We start from the raw sequence: 12596 nt of genomic DNA on the forward strand, positions 1-12596 counted from the left end.
TAATTGAAGTGAAACTCCCTTTATTACCACGAGCGTTAAGTTTTCATACTTATTGTGCATATTTAGTTATTTACTACATGTTTGTTCTATATTGTAGAAGTGTAGATGTTTTATAGAAATGTTTAATCTATGATAAGAATTTTCTCATTTATGAATAGTTTTTCTAGCAATTACTCATATATTTTTTTTCTTTAATGTGACGGACAAGCAGTATGGACGACTCCACATGAGCCTCCGATGTAATATACAAACGGCATTTACTCCCTTTCTTTGCCTTATCCCGGGCCTACTAGGTTAAATTAATCATATATCATTGCTATAAAAAATATAGCCTTAATAAAATTTTTTTGAAAAACTTGTTGTGTTAACTATATATCAACTGATGTTTGTGATATATTAAGATGTTTGTGTGTTTTTTTAAAGAATTGGTTTGGGGTGATTGGTTTATTTTAATAAATAGTTATTATTGATCGAATGCATTCAAAGTATATAGCAAGTTAATTCGTCACATTATACTGCTTGCTTTCAAAAACATTGCAATTATTCTTTAAGTGCAATTGGCCTGTTAACTGGTTGGAATATATCGCAAAACGTGGACTGCGCATGTGGCAACACTGTCGCGCCATGTGATTTTGACGTGTTGTCACCGAAACATTGTTTTACTTGGAGAAACGGAACGATCAAAATAATATTAAAATTTCACATGGAAATATAAATAACTCAATAGGTAAACTAAAGAAAAGATGTACTAATGGGCTCCAAGCACAAAATTGTGAAATTTTGTTCTTTAATACTGACAGCTAAGGATTTATAAAATTGTGCACAGAACAATTTCTACTTTAGAATGGCAGGAAGAGGTCGAGGTAAAGCAAGTGGCACTTTAACACAAGAACAACTACAATCATTGGGAGTTACTAGTAAAGAAATACAGGCTGTAACATCCGCTGCACCACCGCCTTTATATCCACCGCTGCTATCAAAACCAGTACCGCTGGAAGTAATGCACTTTAAAACCTGGAATGGAATGATTGAGGAATAGAATGTACAATCGAATTGTCCTTTCAGTCAAATGCAGATCGCAGCTACAAAATTCTTTGGAAAGAAGATTTTATCTCATATCTTCGAGAATCAACGTATTACACAACAAAGAAATGTTCCAGATTACCAGTTCAACGATACTCTGATAAAGTCATAGTAAGGAAATTTATTTCGTGCTCAATGAATCTTAATTTTAATTTTATCTATATATTTCATGTAGAATGTAATAGAAAATGATCCCAAAACGAAACGCGAAGGAGACTTTCTTTGGCAGCTGATGCCTGCGGAGTTGAGGCCAAGTTTTAAACGGATTAGAAACACTACAGGACCAAGCAAAGAAAAGCGGATGCGTGGAGCAGAAGATATTGATGCCAAGCTGAAGGCATTGGAGCAAAAAGAGTCATCAGGCGATAGATCAGATGTTGTAAAAAAAGAAAAAAGTGATTCCGAGGATGAAAAAGAAGGCGACGATCAGGAAGAAGAGATGGCCGATGAAGAAATGGATGACGATAATGACTACGGGAACAATTATTTCGATAATGGCGAGGCATACAACGATGAAGACGACAATTTGGATGATGGACCGGTTTATTGAAAGGTTTGTTCATTATGCTCATGCTTTATGTATTACAAACTGACATGCTAGCAAGACCACTTTCCACTTTTAGTGAGATTGCGCAATCTCGGAGAAAAAGTCCAGCAAATCGTTAATGGTAAATTCAAGGGTTATCATTGACCCAGCGTAGCACCGTTGAATCCACTGTTCCAAAGAGTTATATTGAGTGATAAACTCTTGCTGCATTTCTCGCCAGACAACTTGTAACAAATTTTCTTCCTCGCATAGATGTTTTTCCACTTTTTTATATAATTGCTCTAGTCCTTTTTTCACTTCCCGGGCGGGATAAAGACTGATGACTTTCCGTAGCTCTTGCTTAGAATATGCCATTTGATAGCTTATTTCTGTATCCTTCACACCCTGCTGCACACGCACTTGAACTCCTTCGAAAAATAGCTACAAAAAAGAACAACGATGCGTTGGTTAACGAACGATTCAGCAGCAGTAAAAGTAATTGCTATCACCCACGTTTAATTTGTCTAGCGGACGACCAAAATATTTTGTAACATATGCTTTCTGAGCGTCATTGTATCGTGTTTTTGATTCTTTTCGTAACGGTTCCAGAACTGGAATTTTCAACTGCGACAAGGAAGAGTGCATGCGATGATAATTCTCCATTTTCACTACTTGATGAGGAGTTTTTGAATGCTCGGCGGCGTGCAAAGGAATGCGTTCGAAAATTGCTTCAACTAGCTTCAAATACGATTTGTCCAAGTCGTTACGACGCTCTGTTTTCTTAAATATATTCTCGGCAGTTGCTGCAAATTCTGCAAAATTTTCAACGTAAGGCAAAAGGCCGCATTTGGATCGTTTGGGTAGCTTAGCCTCATCAATAGACTGCAATTGTTGTTGCATAAACTTGTCGAAGTTTCGTTTAACGTGAATGAGAGCTGATGCGAACGTCATGCTCAGAAACGATTGTGCATCTTGTGCAGACATCACATGTTGGGTGAGACGCACAAGAACGTACAAGGAGTAGCTGAAACAGAAACACTCAATGCAGTGAACAGTATAATCTGAAACATACAGCGTACTTACTAATTGTCCAGCTTTTCGAAACTTAAAATAAAACTATTTATTTCCGTTTCCAGATTCGCAAACAGCTCTCCCATCATCTTACGAACTTCTTCGTTGATTTGGCGATCAAGTCTCCGTTGAGGAATGTTAAGAGCTGTATCGCGTTCGTCCTTCTGTGCTAAAAGGTCATTGCAAGAAGCGTCCAACGTTGTCCGTGTATTTTTACCACTTGGACTTATTACATCCAGTTGGAAAAAGGCGATGCAAAAATGTTGTTCACTCAACGCAACTGGTTCAAGTTCTGCCAACACTTTTTCTAGAATTGAGTCGAACCGTTGTCGTTCGGTAGGGTCTGCACCGGGTGACCACATTTCCTTGTTAACTCCCAAAATACCATATGGTTGAGTTGGCTGCTTGGTTGATTGTTGCCCAAGCTTCAATTTATTGCTCACAGAGCTGTTATTGATATCTTCTCTGGAGTTAAATCTCTTGGCTGTTATAGCTTGTTTAGCATTTTCGAAAAAAATTCGAATATCACGATCGTAAACCTTGCTTAGCGATGTAGTGTAAACCTTAATAAGAGCATCGTACGCTTTTCTATCCATGATTTTCATCCAATGCATCAGCTCCATAAAAGCAGAGAGCTCCTTATGTACATGTTGATGCTTCGGAAGAGAAAGATCGTTAGTGCTGGAATTTTGTGAATCTCCCAAGTTGCCCAAGTGAATGAAAAGATTGTTCAAATGGCGACTGATTGTTTGGGAAAATTTTGCTTTCCACTTTTCGAAGCGTTTCCGTTGATCTTGAACAGCTGTTAAACGCAAAAGTGGTGGATCTATGTCACTGTTCATTGCCATTTGTAGGGCTTTTCCCGCAGCTATTGCTGCTGGCAAACCTTTTGGGGTCAGATCAGTATCGGTAAGTGCAAGCTGATGTGCATGCGGCAAGTCTAACTGCGTGACAACCTTCTCCAACTCTTGCAAAAGCCTTACATTGTTGGTATTTGCGACCTCTATCATTTGATTTTTCTCTCCCATTTTTTCCATGGTGTCTCGGACGTGGCAGAGGATCTCATCATAGTCATCCATGCGTTTCTCAACTTTTTCGGCTTCGCTGATAGCTTCTTCGATTCGTTCCATGAGCATTTGAACTTGTTTTTCCGATGCTAGAACGCTCTGGATGTTCGCTCCATCAAGCTGTAACAGATTGTGAGTCAAGTCTTCCATGAATAACTCCGCGTTACTAATCGCATAGTCACATTCCGATATTAGTCTACTGAGGTTCATCTCTTCCTTCTCCGTAAGGGCATGAAAGTCTTCATTTTCAAATCCGTCCAGCTCTTCGTCGTCGCCCTGATCAGTACCATCTCGGCTGATGAATTTACCCTCTGTCTTCTTTTCCGGTGATTTTTCAGACAACCATTGTTTCGGTATGTTCTTGAACACTGCCCTTTCGCTCACGGCACAGTGTTTGTGGATTTGTTTCCATAGTACTGAAATGAAGTTTTGTCGCTCGTGAAGGTTCGCAGCAAACCAACGGTATGGTTTATCCATAACCATATCAAAATCATGTGTGTCCGCAGCTTCGTTCCGGCCATCGATGCACTTTATTTCCTCCAATGACCATGTTCGTTTTTTCTTGTATGAACTTTTATCATACTGCTTAATCTGGCACACACTGATTATGATGCTCGGTTTAGTCGTTGAAACAATACACAAGTAGGATGTCTTTTTCTTCTTGAGCAACTTGCTCACATTACATACCGACAAAATACGTTCTTCTAGTGCATCAAACACTTCTTTTTGGAAAATATATTTTATTCCCGCTGCCATCGTCACGTCTGTTCCGTACACGCCTAAGGTCGCAATTTCACTCCCTGTTTTCAAGAGGGGTGTTTGTTGTTGTTATTGCTGTGCACAAGCTGAACTGTCACCTATTGCGTTTATCGTGAATAATAGTGCTAGCTGTCATCCCTCGTATTTGATTAAAAATCTGCGTTTCTTTCCTATTTTTCGTACTTATTGCTCCAACAGATGTTTTTATGTTCGCTGAGCTAAGTTCAGTTGTAAATCACTAAATAGAAATACATATCGGATACGAAAATAGTTAACTACATCATCATTTAGATTGATTTATTTTCCCGAAACATCTAATTAGTCACTTGCGTGATCTGGTAATAACAATTCAATTAATCCAGGCTCTTCGGTGGATTATAGTTCAGGTAGATCAATCCACTCTCTTTGACCTAAAACAACAAAAGTAAGGACGTTTAGGACAGTTGAAATGCTCAGAAATTGCGATATTTAGCTTACCACTGTCATAGTGATTCCAAAGATGACTACACCAGCAGCTAACACGGCATTGTACATACGGTTTCTGCGTCGGTGTTCTTCGAAGAAATCACCCTCCGGGACGGGCAAATCATTCATAGTGTACACACGGAAGTTGCTGGGGCCATGATATCCGCGGGACAAGAATGCCGCTACATAAGCATAAACATTTCCAATGTGTAACGAGTTAGGAGACCATCGTCCAGAACGATTATGTAATACAGGTGCAGAATTCGACTATTAATCACTGAGATATGTTTGTAAAATATTTCATTTCAACTCTTTCTGTACGTTACCATTGCGAATAGCCAGACTAGCAGCCGAGCGTACAGGCAGCATTTCGTTTGTTTCGTGTATAGCTGGAAAATCACCACTTGATGCAAAGCCCCAATCCGTAGGTAACTCTTCTTCTTTTTACGAGCAGGATTTTCTGTCTGGTATAGAAAATTGAATGCCGACTTTGTCGCTTTCCTGTCATATAACCTTTGTGTTTATTTCAGCAATTTCGTTTCTCAATAGAAGCATCTTTTTTATCCTTTGAAATTATGCTGCTAAATTCGGTTATATGCTGGCAAATTTGGGAAGAATTTGAAGGAATATCGAGCAGGAACAATCTAATTTCAAAATAACGATGTCAGTAATTTTTATAGGCAGCCAAGAATGTCATTACCATACTTTCCCCTGTATTCTCTTCAACAGAACGGCATGTCCGAACGGTAAAATCATCGTCAGCGGAGATAAATACTTGTATAAAGATCTACGATGGAATAACCAAATGAATTTGAAGAGAAGCTAATTTGCCGCCATATATCAATAAGGATTTTAATATGGAATAATCCATAGCGTTTCGGTTTGTTGGCTAAAATATCGTTTTTTATGAATACAGGCTAACAACCATTAGGACGAAGGTAAGTTATTTATGAGTGCATGTATGCGAGAGTTTCGAGAACCTGTTGTTGCTCAATATTATCCACAACAATGATCAAAACAATTATATTACAACTAATACCGAAGTTACTGAACTTAACGAGATTACGTATAGAAGGAATAACGGTCAATTAGTCACGTGTGTACACACTTTTCAACCATAGGCTAAATTCAACTCATTCGATTTGCTCACTATACATAAATTATTTGATTATTATTACTTAGGATAATGCTCAGTAAATTGAATGTTGCGCTTGCGGCACTAGTTTCCTATTCACTATTTCCTATCTATTCCAGGGAGTGAGTTTTTGTTTGGATAGGCGTAAGCTTTTTCAGAAGAGCCGCCAAGAGCCCGTATACGTTCTTGCATGGTCGCGTAGTATCGAATGCAAATACAATGTATTGCAAACTGAGCCGGTTTTTAAAGAGATTTTGTCTCCATTTATTCATACTATATATTCATGCAAAATTGTTTGAGGCGAGACATGATAATAACGAAAATATATATAGTTCAACAAATTAATGAAATATTTCAACAAATATAATCAATATAGTTTCCCATTTTCACATTAATTATTTTAACATATGATGTTCTTAGATTAGAATCAGAATTAGAATCTTAGAAGAATCAGTTTTGATGCACCTGTTTCAAAGCTACCGAAACCATGAGACATGTGTATGTTTTTGATGCACATTAGAACAATGAATGTGGCTTGGTCCTACATTCACTGGCAACAGTATGTACAATGGCTTATCACGTTGAGTAAATAGTGAATTGAGGGAACCATGCAGCAGATAAACAGCTAAAACAAACTTATCACTCCTTCATCATCCGTACTGTGCTTCGGCAGCTTCCCTAGACAATCGCAAGCCAGGTTAAACGCATCAAAGATGCATGCACGAGTAGCACAACAAGGAATAATCTTTTTGAGAAACGTACAACCGCGGATCAGTGGATGATTGACGGTGCTACCATTTATTTCAACGGTTTTACATTGTGACTTCTGAGCAGGGTGCACAATATTTTACTAAAGTTTTGGAAAATGCATGCCATTAAAGTTCCTAATGAATCCAGCTTATTAGTGCATACTTTCGGCAAATCACTTACCGGTGGATTGGATAGAAAAAAATCGCTTTCAACCCCAATCATACCGCTACAAAATGAAAATTATTTGTGCGTTCCGAAGTTAGGCCATAGCGGCTTACGCCAGAAACTACCGGAAATGGGGATAGAATTCTCGTTCGACGACATCGCCATTCACACAGAAGTGCATTGTACGACTACGTATCACACGATAACAAAAAGTGTGTCACAGTCTACTCTCACGATTCCAGAAAATTACAGTTTCACTTCAGTGCAAATTCAAATTTACAAACGCCGTTGGTTTTTGTTAGTGCTAACCGTGTTGAGTATTGCAATTTCCTACGTACAGTGGATTCAGTACAGCATAGTGGCCAATATCATGGCCAAATATTATAACATTTCTGCAGCGTGGATTGATTGGACTTCTATGATCTTCATGGTGATCTACATAGTTGCGGTTTTCCCTGTGTCTTACGTTATGGATGTAAGAAACATGCGACAGTCTGCCGTTATAGGATCGATCGGGACGGCGCTAGGCGCGTGGATAAAAGTTTTCTCGGCTCATCCCTCCCAATTTAAATTAGTCATTGCTGGTCAAATTGTGTCGGCGATTGCTCAAGTATTTTTACTCAGCATTCCTTCACGTTTATCTGCTACTTGGTTTTCACCCGAAGAAGCCTCGTCAGTGTGCGCCTTTGGTGTTTTTGGAGGACAGTTGGGTATCGCTATCGGTTTTTTTCTGACACCAATGATTATCGTCAACCATGCCGACATTGCTACAATTGGCGTGGATCTACAAATATTTCTCATGGGAGTTGCTGGTGTCTCTACTATGATAGCTTGTATGGTGATAGCGGTTTTCAAATCAGAACCACCATTCGCTCCAAGCCATGTTCAAGCGCTGCAACGAACTATGAAACCTCGGCGCAAAGACTATTGGCCATCTGTAGGACGATTAATAAAGGACGAAAACTATCTCATCTTAGTGATCGCATACGGTATCAATGTGGGCCTGTTTAATGCATTTTCAACTCTGCTCAACCAAATTGTCCTAAACTACTTTCCGGATAGCGCCTCTGATGCTGGACGTATCGGATTGGCTTTAATTGTACTAGGCTTAATAGGATCAATGGTGTTCGGCTATCTGCTGGATACCAGTCACAAGTATAAGGCAACTGCGGTTTGGGTAAGCTTTTCATAGTACTGGATGAATAAATTAACAAATAAATCGTTCGTTCGTGTGTATTTTTGTTCAGGTTTGCCGACTTTCAGCAGTAACGTTGGTGATATTCGCCCTTGCCTTGGAAAGCCGATCTAAAAAACTGTTAGCAGTGGCTTCCGTGTTTCTCGGGTATGTATCCTTTAGTAGGTACTATGCATATGTTCTCTAATTTATGTAATTTTATTTTTTTTCTCAGTTTTTTCATGACGGGATTTCAGCCGATCGGTTATGAATTTGCGGCAGAGCTAACTTTTCCCGAACCAGATGGTCCCGTGATGGGTATCTTGAATATTTCCACGCAGATTTTTGGCATTGTTATTACTTTGATGATTTCTGGCATTCAAAAGATATTGGGCGATTTCGTGGGTAATATAGTAAGTACAAAATAAGACTGTTTTGTTATTTGAATTGATTTTAGCTCAAGTTAGGCGATACTTTCTTTCAGATATTTGCTGCGTTTTTAATATTGGACGGAAACATTATAGGCTTGATTCGCTCAGATTTGCGGAGATATAATACACATCTGGAAATTGAGAGCGAAGCTGCGAGAGAGTTTGCTGAGGATGCAAGTGCACACTACGAAAATATATCAAGCTATGAGGACGCAGCATTGAAACTGAAAATAGATACTAGCAGCTGATAAGCCAATGAACTGAATAGTTTACTATGATTAGCGCTATGAATTATCAGCACGTGTAGTTCAGTCGACCTTAAGTTAAAAATAAATCTACTCGATTTCTCTTTTATCGAGATTGTGATAAGCGTGAATATTTTAATTTCGCAGTATTTTGGAAAAGAATGTCACTGAATATTACATGCTAACGGATATGCATATATAGGTGCCCTCAAAAGTGTCGTGAGAAATAAAATTCAAATATATGTTTGGCATCGCATATTGACAATCAATTTGCTTCTAGTTCTTATCAAATCACTTCTAGTTGCTGTGTAATATGAATTTGTTGTAATAAATGCGATTAATATGAATTATAAATTGTGTTATTTGATAGTAATAAAAACTTTTTGTGACATGATGAAGTATCCAGAAGCTGTAAACGACTAGCTTGAATTTTTTGACAGAACAGCTCAACTTTAATGTTGACATATGTTTAATGTCATGCTTATGGCGTGCGTAAATGGGTAAAGTGCTGCGCTGAATGTTAGTCGAAGAAATAAAAGTGTCACAGTTGGAATAGTGTTGTGCTCAAATCACGTTAAGTTAGTGTTAAATAATGTATGCTTCTCGTGAAATGTTTAAACGATCCGTTCGTTGACATCGCTAACATGCAGGGTTATCTACGTACAGATTAGATAACGAACCTCGAGGCCGATTATCATTGGAGGTTTCGTATATTTTATGTAATTTAGTGGCCGCCAGTATGTTAGCTTATGTTTTCGATTGAGTAGTGATGTTTACGTCTTAAAGAAAGGAATTTGCTCATTCGCGTAGTGATAACAGGTAAACTATGGTAGTTTGGTCGGCTGCGAAGCATTTAGTTTAATTACAGTCAGTTACATGTACTGGCTACCAAAACAATCTGCTATAACTGTTAACATTGGTTTTTGGCCTACATGCTATCACGAGTTGTTACTATTTTGGGTTCTATCTATTATTTAAATCGACAAAATTAGATTCGTAAGATGGTGGCAGAGAGCACTGAGTGTGTGTTTTATACAATTTGAAATACATGCGAAGGATTTGTAAATTTAATGCTCTGCTCGTTTAACAAAGCTGATAGTTTAGTGAAAGAGTTCAAGTAAGCGATTATTAACCATTTTGTATATTTTACTTGCTCCGTACAGCTTCGACAGTGTATATTCAACATGGAGAGAGTGAAGCAACTTCTATTAAAAAAGCCATCAAAAAGCGATCTGGATGATGGGCTGGAGACCGCAGCAGAGTACACAGAACGCTGGACGTCAGTGCGAATAATATATTACACTATGTTTCTGATGTCATTAGGATTCAGCATCATATTGACTGGGGTATGGCCATACCTAGATAAGGTAAGTGCAAAAGTTATTAATTCCCAAGGTGGGTTTTTACTGATGAGATCTAAACAACTAGCTAGATCCCCATGCTGGCAAGGAGTTCTTAGGCTGGATAGTTGGTGCAAATCCTGTGGGTCAAATGATCTTCAGCCCGCTCGTAGGCTGGTGGGGGAATCGACTTGGATCCATTCGTTTGCCCCTGCTCTGCTCGTTAGGCCTGTTTTCCATCGCGAGTGCACTCTACTCGTGCCTGGAGCTCTTTCCTGTTCACCAAAAGTATTGGATGCTCTTTTCTCGGTTTCTGATCGGTGTCAGCTCTTCGAATGTAGCGGTATGTCGTTCGTATCTATCGGCGGCCACAAAAAACGAGGAGCGTACTGGTGCCGTGTCGATGGTATCTCTTGCGCAAACTCTTGGATTCATCGTTGGACCTGTGCTGCAAGGAGCTGTTACCTTATTCGGTGAAGAAGGCTTTCCTCTGTTTCGCAACAAACTGCATCTTAATATGTACACTGCAACCGGGTGGATCAATGTGGTAATGGGCATCCTAAACTTTTGCTTGTTCCTACCGTACGTGTTCAAAGAAAAACGTATAGCAGCTCGCGAGGCTATGATGCAGCAAGGAATGCAGTCGGAAAAAGAAACGTGGAAATCGATGAAGCCCGACTATTTATCCGCCTGGACATTGATCTGCGCCTTCTTTATTTTGGTCTTCAACTTCGTATTTTTAGAAACGTATGTGATCTCACGATAGTTATCTTATTTGCTGCAGTGTCTAAATTTTCCTGTTTTTCTCTCTTTATGTACTGCAGCTTAGCTACTCCGTTGACGATGGATATGTTTGCGTGGACGAAGGGCGAAGCATTATATTACATGGCATGGGTAATGGCAGTAGGGGCCATTCTGGCAAGTACGATTTTCCTCTTGATTGATCCGCTTTGTAAGCGGATATCGGAGCAGTACGTGCTCATTTGGGGTGGTTTTTTTCTCATGGTACTCGGCCGCGCAGTCTATATGCCGATGGGTGATTCCCCGCCAAAGCTAGCGCTGGCGGAAAACGTAACCATGTCTTCTTTGGGGATAGAAGGACTTTCGCCCTATGTTTATGGATCGAATTTTACACAAGTGTACTCAAACTTGACAAGAGTAGACTTCGACAGTGGTGTTCCCACATCTGAACCTTCTGTAAATTTTAGTAATGCAAAAGATTCATTGGGATGTCCGCCATCTCAAGAGTGGTGTAAAACTACTCGTGGTATGACTGTCTTCCAATTCCTACTAGGTTACGCTTTTACGGCCATTGGGTACCCGATTGGGGTTACTTTGATTTCAACGATTTTCTCGAAAGTTCTTGGACCTCGTCCACAGGGCACATGGATGGGAATAATGACGGGTTCGGGTTGTTTGTCGAGGGCATTGGGGCCTGTCTTTCTCTCTACAATCTACACCAAGTATGGTCTTTACTGGACGTTCGGTACTACGGCAGTCATGATGGCGGTTACGATGTTATGGTTATGGCAAATGAGGTAATACCTTGTTTTATTGATACTAACTCCAAGTATTGAGATATTTTTTAGACTAACACCGATAATCTCCCCTCCAGAGAAAGGCTAGTTCCCATGAAATACGACGTCACTGGTAAAGGGGAAGAGCTGGTAGCAGTGATCGCTAAGCCATCTGTAAAAAAAAGTCTGGGTGATGAAGCAGATGGTCTCAACGGTTGTCGTGAAGTAAGCAACCTTGCTGGAGATAACTGATTCTGTACCAAAAAAAAGTTGTTTCTACTTTGTAAGTCATGACTTCAGCTAATTTTTTACGAATTTTAGTACTGAAAAATGATTTCGTTGTGATATTGTCATCGTCGATGTGTGAAATCTGTCAGAATGTGTTCAAGCAACAGTATGGACGTGTCATGGTGTATATGAATGAAACATTAATAATTGCATACTCTTTGCAATCCTTATCAAGTATGGAATGATTTTTCAGTCCGAAATATTTTGCTCATTGGAACGGTGTTATTGATAGAAGTTAGTATCAGTTCGGTGCGTGTGCAATAATCCTGCTAAGAGTGAGCTGATAAGTGGCTACAGGAACTGGTTGCTGAAGGGCGAATACAACAAAAACAAGCGACCGCAGTCTAACGTTAACCATACTAGGCACAGGCTTTTTAGTGCATGTCTTCTAAGCAAAACTGGTCCTCAAGTAGTGTGAGCTTTGCTGGCGGTGGGCGAGCACATTTCGTGAATTAAGTGCCGCAAGTGTAGTTGGAACTGGTTTTAAAATATTTTTTTAATCTCACAGAGAAGAATTCAATTTATTTGTGCGTCATTGAATCAAATTTATGCGTGCTTTCTCCGCCAGCGATTGCAAAAT

At 39.4% G+C, this 12596-nt stretch overlaps 5 protein-coding genes across 5 annotated transcripts; 3 read left to right on the top strand and 2 right to left on the bottom strand.

The window, feature by feature from the left end:
- The first annotated feature begins 705 nt into the window (after positions 1-705).
- LOC128730594 (DNA-directed RNA polymerase III subunit RPC7) lies at positions 706-1872 on the top strand. The gene is made up of 5 exons (XM_053823668.1): positions 706-727; positions 801-997; positions 1066-1194; positions 1259-1636; positions 1707-1872. Exons 2-4 carry the CDS (start codon positions 845-847, stop codon positions 1631-1633), a joined length of 657 nt encoding a protein of 218 aa, XP_053679643.1. The 5' UTR covers positions 706-727; positions 801-844; the 3' UTR covers positions 1634-1636; positions 1707-1872.
- LOC128730593 (exocyst complex component 1) lies at positions 1631-4706 on the bottom strand. The gene is made up of 3 exons (XM_053823667.1): positions 2693-4706; positions 2123-2633; positions 1631-2050 (listed from the first exon to the last, which is right to left on the bottom strand). Exons 1-3 carry the CDS (start codon positions 4501-4503, stop codon positions 1703-1705), a joined length of 2670 nt encoding a protein of 889 aa, XP_053679642.1. The 5' UTR covers positions 4504-4706; the 3' UTR covers positions 1631-1702.
- Positions 4707-4780: 74 nt separating this feature from the next.
- Positions 4781-5432, bottom strand: LOC128720331 (uncharacterized). Its single transcript, XM_053813997.1, has 3 exons — positions 5298-5432; positions 4984-5153; positions 4781-4916 (listed from the first exon to the last, which is right to left on the bottom strand). Exons 1-3 carry the CDS (start codon positions 5338-5340, stop codon positions 4860-4862), a joined length of 270 nt encoding a protein of 89 aa, XP_053669972.1. The 5' UTR covers positions 5341-5432; the 3' UTR covers positions 4781-4859.
- A 1539-nt stretch (positions 5433-6971) lies between these two features.
- On the top strand, positions 6972-8962 carry LOC128720911 (feline leukemia virus subgroup C receptor-related protein 2-like). Its single transcript, XM_053814611.1, has 4 exons — positions 6972-8198; positions 8269-8363; positions 8431-8608; positions 8680-8962. The coding sequence occupies exons 1-4, from the start codon at positions 6972-6974 to the stop codon at positions 8872-8874; spliced, it is 1695 nt and encodes a 564-aa protein (XP_053670586.1). The 3' UTR covers positions 8875-8962.
- A 502-nt stretch (positions 8963-9464) lies between these two features.
- Positions 9465-12122, top strand: LOC128731319 (major facilitator superfamily domain-containing protein 8-like). The gene is made up of 5 exons (XM_053824429.1): positions 9465-9690; positions 10035-10238; positions 10300-10958; positions 11036-11749; positions 11827-12122. Exons 2-5 carry the CDS (start codon positions 10056-10058, stop codon positions 11978-11980), a joined length of 1710 nt encoding a protein of 569 aa, XP_053680404.1. The 5' UTR covers positions 9465-9690; positions 10035-10055; the 3' UTR covers positions 11981-12122.
- Positions 12123-12596: the final 474 nt, after the last annotated feature.

This window comes from Anopheles nili, chromosome 2, assembly GCF_943737925.1.
Source record: "Anopheles nili chromosome 2, idAnoNiliSN_F5_01, whole genome shotgun sequence".
Taxonomy (NCBI): domain Eukaryota; kingdom Metazoa; phylum Arthropoda; class Insecta; order Diptera; family Culicidae; genus Anopheles; species Anopheles nili.

What these genes read in the sequence shown, in the direction of transcription:
- LOC128730594 (XM_053823668.1), top strand. Translation starts at nt 845, where the DNA reads ATGGCAGGAAGAGGTCGAGGTAAAGCAAGTGGCACTTTAACACAAGAA. An exon ending in CAAAACCAGTACCGCTGGAA is followed by an intron (nt 998 to 1,065) that starts GTAATGCACTTT and finishes TTGTCCTTTCAG; the next exon opens with TCAAATGCAGATCGCAGCTA. An exon ending in GATACTCTGATAAAGTCATA is followed by an intron (nt 1,195 to 1,258) that starts GTAAGGAAATTT and finishes TATTTCATGTAG; the next exon opens with AATGTAATAGAAAATGATCC.
- LOC128730593 (XM_053823667.1), bottom strand. Translation starts at nt 4,503, where the DNA reads ATGGCAGCGGGAATAAAATATATTTTCCAAAAAGAAGTGTTTGATGCA. An exon ending in TTCGAAAAGCTGGACAATTA is followed by an intron (nt 2,634 to 2,692) that starts GTAAGTACGCTG and finishes TTTCTGTTTCAG; the next exon opens with CTACTCCTTGTACGTTCTTG. An exon ending in GTCCGCTAGACAAATTAAAC is followed by an intron (nt 2,051 to 2,122) that starts GTGGGTGATAGC and finishes TCTTTTTTGTAG; the next exon opens with CTATTTTTCGAAGGAGTTCA.
- LOC128720331 (XM_053813997.1), bottom strand. Translation starts at nt 5,340, where the DNA reads ATGCTGCCTGTACGCTCGGCTGCTAGTCTGGCTATTCGCAATG. An exon ending in TAGTCTGGCTATTCGCAATG is followed by an intron (nt 5,154 to 5,297) that starts GTAACGTACAGA and finishes ATGCTTATGTAG; the next exon opens with CGGCATTCTTGTCCCGCGGA. An exon ending in TTGGAATCACTATGACAGTG is followed by an intron (nt 4,917 to 4,983) that starts GTAAGCTAAATA and finishes TTGTTGTTTTAG; the next exon opens with GTCAAAGAGAGTGGATTGAT.
- LOC128720911 (XM_053814611.1), top strand. Translation starts at nt 6,972, where the DNA reads ATGCATGCCATTAAAGTTCCTAATGAATCCAGCTTATTAGTGCATACT. An exon ending in GTGGCTTCCGTGTTTCTCGG is followed by an intron (nt 8,364 to 8,430) that starts GTATGTATCCTT and finishes TTTTTTTCTCAG; the next exon opens with TTTTTTCATGACGGGATTTC. An exon ending in GCGATTTCGTGGGTAATATA is followed by an intron (nt 8,609 to 8,679) that starts GTAAGTACAAAA and finishes ACTTTCTTTCAG; the next exon opens with ATATTTGCTGCGTTTTTAAT.
- LOC128731319 (XM_053824429.1), top strand. Translation starts at nt 10,056, where the DNA reads ATGGAGAGAGTGAAGCAACTTCTATTAAAAAAGCCATCAAAAAGCGAT. An exon ending in AACTTCGTATTTTTAGAAAC is followed by an intron (nt 10,959 to 11,035) that starts GTATGTGATCTC and finishes TATGTACTGCAG; the next exon opens with CTTAGCTACTCCGTTGACGA. An exon ending in TTATGGTTATGGCAAATGAG is followed by an intron (nt 11,750 to 11,826) that starts GTAATACCTTGT and finishes TCTCCCCTCCAG; the next exon opens with AGAAAGGCTAGTTCCCATGA.